The 12,149-nt window shown below is 38.6% G+C and overlaps 2 protein-coding genes and 1 long non-coding RNA gene across 3 annotated transcripts in view; 1 reads left to right on the forward strand and 2 right to left on the reverse strand.

The window, feature by feature from the left end:
* LOC107314750 (zinc finger protein 106-like) overlaps positions 1 to 12,149 on the reverse strand; it is a 51,578-nt gene that overhangs the window by 34,761 nt on the left and 4,668 nt on the right. The window lies entirely within an intron of this gene.
* LOC107314723 (zinc finger protein 106-like) lies at positions 878 to 11,790 on the reverse strand. The gene is made up of 7 exons (XM_032444901.1): positions 9,638 to 11,790; positions 8,047 to 8,668; positions 7,070 to 7,139; positions 6,248 to 6,402; positions 6,095 to 6,155; positions 5,445 to 5,780; positions 878 to 1,162 (listed from the first exon to the last, which is right to left on the reverse strand). The coding sequence occupies exons 1-7, from the start codon at positions 11,773 to 11,775 to the stop codon at positions 1,152 to 1,154; spliced, it is 3,393 nt and encodes a 1,130-aa protein (XP_032300792.1). The 5' UTR covers positions 11,776 to 11,790; the 3' UTR covers positions 878 to 1,151.
* LOC116653481 lies at positions 4,114 to 4,839 on the forward strand. The gene is made up of 2 exons (XR_004307373.1): positions 4,114 to 4,289; positions 4,500 to 4,839. It is a non-coding gene; the product is annotated as an uncharacterized LOC116653481 (long non-coding RNA).

Below are 12,149 nucleotides of genomic sequence, written 5' to 3' on the forward strand. Positions count from 1 at the left end.
ACAACGAAGAGTCGGGGAGCACGGGGAGGCGAGGCGGCCACCGCAGTGCATGCTGGGAAATACAGTCCCGGCGCTGAGTGGAGGAAAGCGGCGCCATCTTGACGCGTGCGCAAACTGACGGTGCGCCGCCATGTTGGGTGTACTGCGGAAGTGAGCTGCGTATTGGGAAGTGTTTCCTGTCAGAAGGAACGGTGGGGCATAGGCACAGGGCTGCATAAGGATAAGGTGGCGTTACTGAACCTGGAGGTCTTCGGAGAAGATAAATGGTAGATGTGGCACTGAGGACGTGGCTTAGAGGGCACGATGGGGTTGGGCTGGGTGATCTTAGCAATCTTTTCCAGCCTTAATGATCTCTATGCCTTGTCCATAGCGTTCTTTATATTACAACTTGTTGAACATTAGTAATATGGTAATATTTGTATGAAAGTTTTCATTTATTTCAAGATGTTATTTTGGAGGAATAGGAGAAATCATTAATTAGCTTTATGTTTTTAAAATGCAGTCTTATGCTGAATGCTACTATAACACAACTTTTCTTTCTGGGTGCAGACTGTAATTGCATCTCAACAAGCATTTTTATAGGCCTTCTGATCACCTGCAATTGGTTTAAATTCAGAGATCTGCAGGACTGGAAATTCTTAAGGCTTTAGAGTGCTTCGGAAAGCATGGCATATTCATATACTGTGACTTGTTTTACATGGAAGTACTTTCTCCCCATGGAGCCAATAAGCCTTTTGCTTTCTTTACAGCTGGTACTAAAGAAAAGCAAGTTCAAATACTGTGTAAATAGCCTGTTATAGCTTTTGTTGCCTTAGACATGTATTATTTATAAGCCTGTGAAAAAGGCTTGTAATGTAAAAGACTGACAAATCACTGCTTCCTTTACAAAAAATATTTTATTGGAGATTTTAAACTGTTCTATAGAATCTCCTTTACCATCTTTCTCAGCCTTCTCCAACCTGAAGACTTTGTATATGGGAGTGGTTTTAAGTGATAGTTTAGCTGTTATCTTCCAGCTTTGTAGAGAAGGTTCAAGGCCCGTTACTTCAAGAAAATTAGCTTTTCGTCTCAAATTTAATTGTACAGTGTTGGTGGGTGCCAGGTTTTCCTATATGACTGGTGGGCTAAAAGCGGTGTTCCACAGGAATGTGTTAAACTGATCCTGTTGAAAAAAGAAAACACACAAAAACTGAGTAAATATTACTCAGTAATATTTAAAAGCACAACTGACCAACTCAAATAAATATAATTATAGCTTTTGAGTCCTTTAATGCAATAGGTTTGGTTATTCAGCTTGAAACAGAAGCTGTAATCAAACTGTTGTACAGAATATACTTTCTTAGAAGAGTGATGCTATCTTCTTTACCGTAGCTCACATGGCAATGGCTGAGAAGTGAGATAAGCTTGCTGTAAAGTCTAGGGAAACCAAAGGTGCTATTCTCAGTGATGTAAGAACTCAAAAACTGATGAGAAACGACTGGGAAGTAGCACAGATAAAAGGTACAGCTAAAAGATAGTCAGAACATTTACCTCAAAGTGTAATGAGTGGTTTTGGCTTCCACCCACAGGTCAGTTACCATAGCAAGTGTAAATTGGAAATGTGAACTATCATTGAAGACTGTTTTGTTTCATCACAACAGGCAAAATACTCCAGGTGTCCTAACAGGAGCATCAGAAGAGAAGCACAGGCATATCAGCAGAGCAATTCTTAGTGCCTTCTGCATATGTGTTGTGCTTTGCAAAATGATGTTTTGACTTGCACAGTATGAATACTTGAAAGGTTCTAATATTTAATTTGGTTTATCTTATTACAGTGTGAAGATTCTCTTTAACCTGAGTACTTACAAGTGAGAGCTCCTCATCATGGCTGAACTATCACCTGAGGAAATTCAGCTGAGGGCCAACCAGGCCAACCTTACCATGAGGTAAGTATTTTAAGAAGCTGTGTGGGGTTAGAGCAGTTAAGATTATAGTATCCTTTAAATTTAATCTGTCAAGATTATAGTATCCTTTAAAGGCAGTCTACAGTGATGGTTCTGCAGGAGTATAGCAGAATGTTCCAAGTCACTCTACTGGTAAGTACTGGAGCTGAGGCTATTCCTGAAAGTAACAAGGAATTTTAAACTTCTCAATTGTAAAGCCACCTACTTGACTGAGTGCTCACCACCCAGTCCTGATGACTGAGAAAGGTCAGGTTGAATGCCTTTCCTAATCATGTCACTATTTCACGCATCTAATTCCTTTCTAATGAGTTTTATAAAAGAAAGGTAAATGTTATTTTTACTTGCAACTTTCACTTGGGACAAGTGAAGAACTAGTGAATTCTGGAAAAGCAGGAGTTTAATAGTCACTGGGGGGAGTACTTTAAAGAAATAGAATATCCTAGTATGCTATGCCTGTGTTATAGCTGAATATTGGAAGAGTTTGTCATCCTGCCAGTATGTGAACTAGTTGCTTTATTGCAATGAACTGGTAAATAACTTTTTCGAGGACTGATATATGCTGTTAGTACAATCACAGCATTCTTTTCTTCCTAGTCTTTGGAAAGCACAAGGAGAATTCTTGGCTTGGCCATTCAGGTAAGAAAAAGCTTTTGAATTCTTTAGGGATGTATAAATTTGAAGAATAAGCAGCAACATTTTAACTCTCACAGAGTGATCTTCAGTGTTTGTTTTTTTCCCAATTTTTTTTTTTTTTGAGACGTTTGTGTTGTGAAGACTTTATGTAATGTGGAAATTATTAGGCTTAAGTAATAAAATCAATATTGTCTTTCTGACTTTTCTTCTAAGCAAAATGGTAAAATCTCCAGATGTTTCAGGTCAGTTATATACACTCATCTGTGACAGATGGCTTTGGCTGCTTCATCGCTTGGCTCTCAAAACAATTGATGTTTTTTTGTTCCTCTCATTTTGTCCTGTTTCCAAGAGGGAGGGCAGGGCTTAGTAGGGTGGGGTAGGGTAGCAGAGGGCAAGGCTGCTTCTGCTTCTTCCTATACAAAAGTACTTCCGTTTATAGTTTACTGTCTGTTCCCTAGTTATAATTTTAGAAGAAGTTAAGTATGATAATGAAACTCTTAACACCCTTGTACATTATTTGAATCAAATAAAATCTGTATTTTGGATTTATCTAGATGATGCATCAATGAGTTCCTCTATGCTTTTATGATTTGTATATCCCATTGTAAAAAGCAAAAATAAACAACTGTTCAAAGCTTACTTTTAATTATTTCTGAAAATAAAGAGCAGATCCCTGGCATGGTCACCTCTGTTAGAGATAACAAAGCTTACATGATTCAGTTGAGATTGTTTTGCTACTACTTGTGCATGCAGTGGACAAATGGGAATACAGAAACTGAGTGGTGAAACTAGTGATAAGACTTCTAGCACAGAAGATGAGATAAATTAAAATTAATGCTTACGACAGTTTGAGCTGCAAATTTACAGTAAAATGTGGGTATTTTTTAGAACTTCATAGAAAAAAACCTCTGGTGTATCCTACAGTGCTGGCTTTAGATGCTGTTACCCATTGTTGTGTGTTCCTTTAATTGCAGTCATCATTACTACAGAAGACCATTATTAATCAAAACAAGCCTAAAGTGCCTCAGCGGCTCAATGGGAGTTCACCCCTGCACAACAGCCTGCAGGTTTGATACCCAACATGCTTGGTCCACAGAAAAAAAGAACATCTTGCATTTTCATCAAGCTATCTCTTAAAACAAAGAAGAGCCACACATACCTTCTTTCTGTGCTACCACTTCTGTTCGTGAAGCACAAAGAGAGCTCTGGAGTACAGTATTCACATTTCTTCTGAGGCTTCCGGAGACACAGGTTCTCGTTTAATTTGTAACTGAGGAATCTGGAGGAGTGGTGAACGTGATGCCAGAATGGAATGGTGTTAATGTGTTTACGTGAACAGAAGGTCCCAGTGAAGGTACAGGAGACAAAGTGTCCAAAAGGGGCAAGAAAGAGCCTGTAGGAAGCAAATCAGCTGACACCAGAGAGATTTGCTGTTCTTCTCTCAGTTGAGACACTAACTGGGAGTTGCTCTGACAGTTCTGAAGGTCCATACGACTCTAATGATAAAAGAGGAGAGAAATCTCTCTCTTTCTGTGTTATAGCTGAATATTGGAAGAGTTTGTCATCCTGCCAGTATGTGAACTAGTTGCTTTATTGCAATGAACTGGTAAATAACTTTTTCGAGGACTGATATATGCTGTTAGTACAATCACAGCATTCTTTTCTTCCTAGTCTTTGGAAAGCACAAGGAGAATTCTTGGCTTGGCCATTCAGGTAAGAAAAAGCTTTTGAATTCTTTAGGGATGTATAAATTTGAAGAATAAGCAGCAACATTTTAACTCTCACAGAGTGATCTTCAGTGTTTGTTTTTTTCCCAATTTTTTTTTTTTTTGAGACGTTTGTGTTGTGAAGACTTTATGTAATGTGGAAATTATTAGGCTTAAGTAATAAAATCAATATTGTCTTTCTGACTTTTCTTCTAAGCAAAATGGTAAAATCTCCAGATGTTTCAGGTCAGTTATATACACTCATCTGTGACAGATGGCTTTGGCTGCTTCATCGCTTGGCTCTCAAAACAATTGATGTTTTTTTGTTCCTCTCATTTTGTCCTGTTTCCAAGAGGGAGGGCAGGGCTTAGTAGGGTGGGGTAGGGTAGCAGAGGGCAAGGCTGCTTCTGCTTCTTCCTATACAAAAGTACTTCCGTTTATAGTTTACTGTCTGTTCCCTAGTTATAATTTTAGAAGAAGTTAAGTATGATAATGAAACTCTTAACACCCTTGTACATTATTTGAATCAAATAAAATCTGTATTTTGGATTTATCTAGATGATGCATCAATGAGTTCCTCTATGCTTTTATGATTTGTATATCCCATTGTAAAAAGCAAAACAAAAAACTGTACAAAGCTTACTTTTTATTATTTCTCAAAATATAGAGCAGATCCCCGGCAGATTCATCTCTGTTAGAGATAACAAAGCTTATGTGATTCAGTTGAGATTGCTTTGCTACTACTTGTGCATGCAGTGGACAAATGGGAATACAGAAACTGAGTGGTGAAACTAGTGATAAGACTTCTAGCACAGAAGATGAGATAAATTAAAATTAATGCTTACGACAGTTCTGAGCTGCAAATTTACAGTAAAATGTGGGTATTTTTTAGAACTTCATAGAAAAAACCTCTGGTGTATCCTACAGTGCTGGCTTTAGATGCTGTTACCCATTGTTGTGTGTTCCTTTAATTGCAGTCATCATTACTACAGAAGACCATTATTAATCAAAACAAGCCTAAAGTGCCTCAGCGGCTCAATGGGAGTTCACCCCTGCACAACAGCCTGCAGGTTTGATACCCAACATGCTTGGTCCACAGAAAAAAAGAACATCTTGCATTTTCATCAAGCTATCTCTTAAAACAAAGAAGAGCCACACATACCTTCTTTCTGTGCTACCACTTCTGTTCGTGAAGCACAAAGAGAGCTCTGGAGTACAGAATTCACATTTTCTTCTGAGGCTTCTGGAGACACAGGTTCTTGTTTAATTTGTACTGAGGAATCTGGAGGAGTGGTGAACGTGATGCCAGAATGGAATGGTGTTAATGTGTTTACGTGAACAGAAGGTCCCAATGAAGGTACAGGAGACAAAGTGTCCAAAAGGGGCAAGAAAGAGCCTGTAGGAAGCAAATCAGCTGACACCAGAGATTTGCTGTTTCTTCTCTCAGTTGAGACACTAACTGGGAGTTGCTCTGACAGTTCTGAAGGTCCATACGACTCTAATGATAAAAGAGGAGAGAAAAAACAAAGCAACAAATGAACAGAAATATGTGCATACTTTTACAGATTCTTGCAAGAAAAGTCAGTGGTGTCAAAAGTTCATTTCTGGCAGATAGGGAAGGAAGAGAAAAATTTGCAAGAAAGCCAGTTGATGCAGTGCTAACAAAGCCAGTGTATCACATCTGAACAATAAAGACCTCACTGCGCAAAGCCTAAAATTTAGTTCCACTTTTTATGAGTGCAATTTTTACAAGACACTGAGTTAAAAGAATGAGTCAGTATTTCACCACTATTGTTTCACAGCATCTCCTACCTTGTAGCCCTTGCAAGACCTGGATTCTTTGGCTTCTCAGAGCACTCATTTCCATGGTTATCTGCAAAACAGGAGTTTTAAATCACTTCTACTATTGGTAGTTTCTCAGATTGCCAACTTCTAGTCCTGTCAGTCTCAAAAGCCTACTGTTACCTGTTGCTTTAACACCAGGAGCCGCTGAATCTCAACATATGCAGCCTGCAGGGCGGCTCTAGCTTGCAAGAGATTATTGTCCACATTATGCAAGGACTTGCTCAATTCTTCTTCTCTCAGTGAAACAGCCAACAACTGGTCTACTTGAGAACGTTCTGGAAAAAAGTCCACATAGGTTAGCATATAACGGTACTTGCCAACACATTAAAATACATGACAAGTGATACCTCAATAAATATTATCACTTCCTAACGTATAAACACACGTAAAGCATTAGTAGCTGTACAAGAGACTGAAATAGAGCATCTACACACAGGAACAATCGCATATTGCACAGAAGAACAAAGTTAATAATTTCCTCTTTAAATGATGTCAACTTTGACTGCAGTAGCTTTAAAAAATAAAAATCATAGCTTTACCAGCACTGAAAAGAAAGTGACCCAGTTTCACAAAGATCTTCCAAGTCAATCGAGTTTCAATTTGTGTACTCATCAGCTTTTTCCAAGTTAATTTCTTCCAATAGATTTACTACAATAATATGGCGCTAGAACAAAATGACATGAAAAAAAAAATAAAATCCTTCCACGCACTGAATTTCACTAGTCACCTGGAAGCCAAGATTCCAAACAAGAACGGAAAGACCCAAATGTATCCAATTGCTATAGCTTTAATTTTATAGGACTTACAGACATGACAAGAGTCCATCCCTATGACCCTGAGCACACCAACATAACACTAAGCCACTACAGCCAAGTCACGGTACTACTAGGTATTTACAATCTCTGTTATAGACACACACAAACATACATAATAGTCACTCACCTTTTTTACCTTTGATTTTTCTTCTTTTATTCTTTCTTTCCAGACTGGGGATTTCAGGAGAGGATCCTTCCTACAAGTAAGATCCTTTATTAACAAAAGATGCAATAGCAATTTCACCTAAATCAACAAGGCAAACATCCACCATTATCTCAGGAAGCATCACTTTCCTAACCACAGAAAAGAATATGTATAATTTTGCACATTCTTATGTAACTTGCTCTTCTCTCTCTTTTTAAAAGTGAGAATTAGATATTAGACATTAGATGTTATTAAATAGACATGCTTAGATGCTCAAAGCCACACTTGGTTCAGCTTTTCTACTTCATAGATTTAGTTGGCAATGTGAAGGATGAAATTAGTGAGAAATTATAATTCTCACTTCCTACACTTAACAAATCCATTCTGATTAATTTGATCAGAAGCTTCTTTTTTACTTTGTGTTATGACTAAGACAAGGCAATTAAACAAATTCAGATAGATAAATTTCTGGCTTAGAGACAGGATACCATCTCCAATCTTCTTCTACCTTATTTTAGGCATTTGGTTTTGTAAAGAGGATTGTCTTTCCTTGTTTGACCATAAAACCTGAAACGTCTACAAAATTAGATGTCCAATACAGTTTAGTTTTCATTTCAGTTTCAGAACACCCAGATCCTCACTGCAACACTACTTTCATGGGAACATTTTAACAGTTTATTTACTAGCATAGTATGTGTGCCACTAAATCAAAACTGAAGAGCATTTGTATTCCCTACTAATAAAAAGAGGTCTAACCAAAAATCTTCCACTATAAAAGCAGAAACGGAAAATATTTTAAAATATAATTAAGTCAAATAAGCAAAATAAACCTATTAAAGTACGAGGCAATAAAAAATAGAGAAAGTCATCCGTACAGAGACCATTCTAAACTGGTTGTAACCACTGACTGGAAAATAATGTTTTTAGCACACCAAAACTTCACAATATTGTACACTTACTCCCGTTGCTCTTCGTTTCTTGCCAATTCCTTGGCTGTCATTTTGCTCAGTACCAGAAGTGTAGCTGCTGTCTGTAGCTGCATCTATGTTGTTAGACACTGCAAGAAGTACATCACTTGAAGCCAGAGGATTTTCTTCTGATACTTCTAACACATTCGGTTTTTCAAGAAGAGGTGCTCTCTTATCTGGACTGTCTTGCTCTGCTTTTATGAAGCCAGTGAGCTCAGAAGTAGCCTGTAGGCTGTGTTTCCTTCCAGTGGTCTCAGTTCTTTCAGATTCAAACGGTGACAAAGAAAGAGAAGAGGTCTCCTGTTTCAAGTCAGCTCGTATGTCAACACTTGCCTCATATCCAGATGTTATATCATGTAAGCGTCTGGCTGCAACTACTTGCCTTTCCTCACATTCTTTTGCTTTGGGTTGTTCACTAAAAAAGCTGTAAGCAGAAGGGTGTCTGTCTGCAATGACACTGCTTTCAGAAAAGCTACGTTTTCTGGCTGACCCAGGCGCTGCTAAGGAAATCCCTTCCCACTGGAATCCTTCCAGAGTAGACAAATCAGATTCTTCAACAAGTTCTAGAGACTCTTGATCATTTTGAATAAGAGGCACCATTTCTATACCAAACCTTTAACAAGGAAAAATAAATAAATAAATAAACAACACATGTAACAAACCATTTAAATCTAATTAAAAAAATAAATAAGATTCCCCCATTCCGAGTTGCATATTACTGTTTGAAACGATCAGCAACTCATTAAACTGGTATTCTGTAGTTTCCATCTCATGTAGCAACTGTATACTATATATCACAAAAACACGTTTTGTTGCTAAGAAATGACAGGACAATTTCCAAAAACACAAAGAAATATTAACTAACTCTAAAAGCTTGAATATCATCCAGAAGATCTGTTCAGCACTCAAGTGACGTTAAAGCTGTTGTCTTTGCTTCTCAGAGTCTTATAAAGCAAAACTTCAAACGGAAGCAAAACTAATCATTTTCAGAACTACCTGTAATCCAGTTTGGAACAAGCAAAGATTACACATTTTCAAGAGTCTGTAAAACCTTCAGTCCCTCTAAGAGGCTTAAAGAATGAGATATTTTACAGTCGCTCTAAACACAAATACAAACTGCTTATCAGATAAAAACAGATTCATATCTGAAAAGTGAACAATTATTCTGTCTGCAACAATGCAAGCATTTCTTGTAGTCCTGAGTACATGAAGCAATTGCAACAGTGCTGTTCACATTCTCATTATGTTTTACACACTTCCATTTACTAGAACCTAAAATACAAATGCGTTCCTACACATGTCATATATATTCAGGTATTAAGCAGTTATTGCGAGCTGATCAGAATCTGTTCTGAGCAGCAAACTCTTGTCACTTATTTGTAGACCAACTGCCACAGAAGCAATCAAAACAATTCCAAGTACTTGTCATGCTAAGAGATGGCTGTATCAAAACGCTTCATTATAAAGTCTTCTTTTTAGCATTCTGAGATTCACTTAAGATGAGGTGAAAACAACCCAATCCCTTAAACACACACACACACACACACACACACACACACAGTTACACTTAAAAGCTACCAACCTTGGTAAACCTTTGCCAAGTTCCTGTTTCTTCTTTGATACCTGCTGGATGACTTGATCCCAGTTCACGTTTCGCCGGGAAGCACTAAGGATCTGCCTGAGGGTGGGTTTAAGCCCCGACTCTTTCTCAGTTTCACTTCTCCGATGACCACTGACATTCCGAATGCGCCGTGCGTTATTGAGATTGGGCTCCGGAAGGTGTATTCCCACTTTGCTCTTCAAACTAATATGCCGTGTCAGGTCTCTTTGCAGAGAGGCCGGGAGGCCAAGTTTACTTAAATCAGGAAGGAGGCCTAGTGATTGACTTCCTCCTTTCTGCAGCTCATGATCTGAATGATTTTCAAAACCTTCCACTTCAAAGCGACCACCTGACTTGACATGCTCTTCATTCACTTCTCCTTCCTGTGAGGAGGTTTTCAAACCCACGTGCAAGAGCTCCTGTCTGTTTGATGGAGAATCTGTGGATTCCATCTGAAATGCAGAATCTTTCAGATCAGCAGATGCAATGCTTGAAGCAGATGGCTTTTCATCAACATCCTTTTCAGAGGCAGCAAGTTGACCTTCTGGAGTGTCGCAGAGTAAACAAGAACTAACAGAAGGACTCTGTTTTTCTTCTACTTTCTCTCTTCCTGTTAACTCATCGTCACTCACATCTTCTAATGAATGTAGCCTGAACTCATTCTTTGGTGATGCTTTCCCCGTTTCTCCCATATTCTGGTCACTTGTATTCTTGCAAGAGTTTAAGGGAGCATTTTGTAAGGAATGGTTAGACTGAACATCTTTGGGTTTTTGTTCTGCTTCACCTAAATTATCAACATGCTCACCAAGATTACTGCTAAGTGTGTCTTTGCTGTTGCCTTGTAAGTCGCCAGCAGATGCATCATGTTGCTCTGACGACAAAGAAGGTAAATTGTTAGCTTCCAGATTCAGTGCTTTCAAATGGTTCTGTTCTTTGATACTAGGTGAGAATAACAGAGACTTGACATTTTTGAACAGACTTTTTGTATCCAGCTTCTGGGAAGACAACTTAACGTCCATGATATTTAGAAGAGGGGATTTCAGTGATGGCATCCTACTACTTCTGCCATCATCTTTGTCAGGCTTTTCATCACTGGAACCAGGGTAATCTAGTGTTACATTAGAACGGGAAGATACTTCCCATTTTTTAACTTTTGGGATGCTAGCAGCGGCTTCACAAGTTTTTCCTTTTACTGATGATTCAGTAAGAGGCAAAAATATAGAATCCATTTTCTCTGTAGCTTTAGAAACATCTTCAAACCACGATTGCTGCTCTGTAGATTTTTGGGATGGGTAGGGAGTCCAGCGATGTATTTTATCTCTTGAAGGGCTCCCACTTTTTCCACTGTTTCTTGGAGCTTTGCTTTCTGGTTGCCTGGAAGTACCAAAATCCAATGCCCCCTCAGAAGTAAGTTTATCACTAGTAAAACCAAGTGAGTCACTCCTATTGTTTCGATCTCTGTATGGAAGAACATCAGTCACGTCTTTCTCCTGCCACTGCCACGTATATCTTTCCTTATTATATTTAGGTGGCTCTAATAAATATGTATCTCCAGAGCTTCCAAAATTCCAGCTGTTTGCGCCATGAGAACTAGACTGCCAGTTTCCTCCATAACTTCTACATTTCCAGCTAGAAAAATTACCAGTTCCTTCTGTGTGCCAAGTAGAATTTCTCCCTCTGGCACTGTGATGCCAATTTGATGTTCCTCCTCCTTGCCCATTTGGATGCCAAACAATTCCAGAATTCCCATAGTTATGCCAACTTGAAGAGCTTCCTGAAACATTTTGGTGCCACCCAGAGCGTCCCCTTGGGCCACCTGGATGCCTACTTATATTAGCGTTCCTCTGGGAGTGTGAAAATTGGCCCTGTCTAGAATTAATATAATCATCCCTTTCCCATTTCCAGTCCCTTTGTGATGCACTGTGATGATGCCACGATGACTGATCATAAGCTTCTCTTTCTTTGTATGTAGCTCTCTCTTCTCGCCTCCTCTGTGATCTCCTATCATCACATTCTGTTTCTTGGTTTATACAGCATGGTTCAGCTTGCCTACAAAACAATTTAGAAGAAGACAAATTCTGATGCCATTCCGTGGAAAGCCAACAGAACACAAGTCCCATCCATTTAGCTTGCACTATGAAGATGTTTTACTTAAGAAGAAACGGAGACAACTTACTTAGCTACTTTATCATTCAAGGTTCTGCAGTGGTTGACTTTCAACTCTAGTGTTGTACCTTTACTTAAAACTTGCATTTCAAAGTTGCTCCTACAAGAACAACTGATCTGATTCAGTGATAGTTTAAGCAGAGCTGTCAGAAAGCTTATTCTTATTGTACATCCTTTGCAATGTGAGGAATCTTGATAGGAAAAAACTAATAAGTAGTCAGATTATTTTTTCCCCTGAATACTACTTTATCGGTGCTAGACAGCATAACCAGAGTGAATTGATACAAAATAGAAAGAAAATCAGAAACTACTGAGAAATGAAGTTGTT

Source organism: Coturnix japonica, chromosome 5, assembly GCF_001577835.2.
Source record: "Coturnix japonica isolate 7356 chromosome 5, Coturnix japonica 2.1, whole genome shotgun sequence".
In the NCBI taxonomy this organism is placed as follows: Eukaryota; Metazoa; Chordata; class Aves; order Galliformes; family Phasianidae; genus Coturnix; species Coturnix japonica.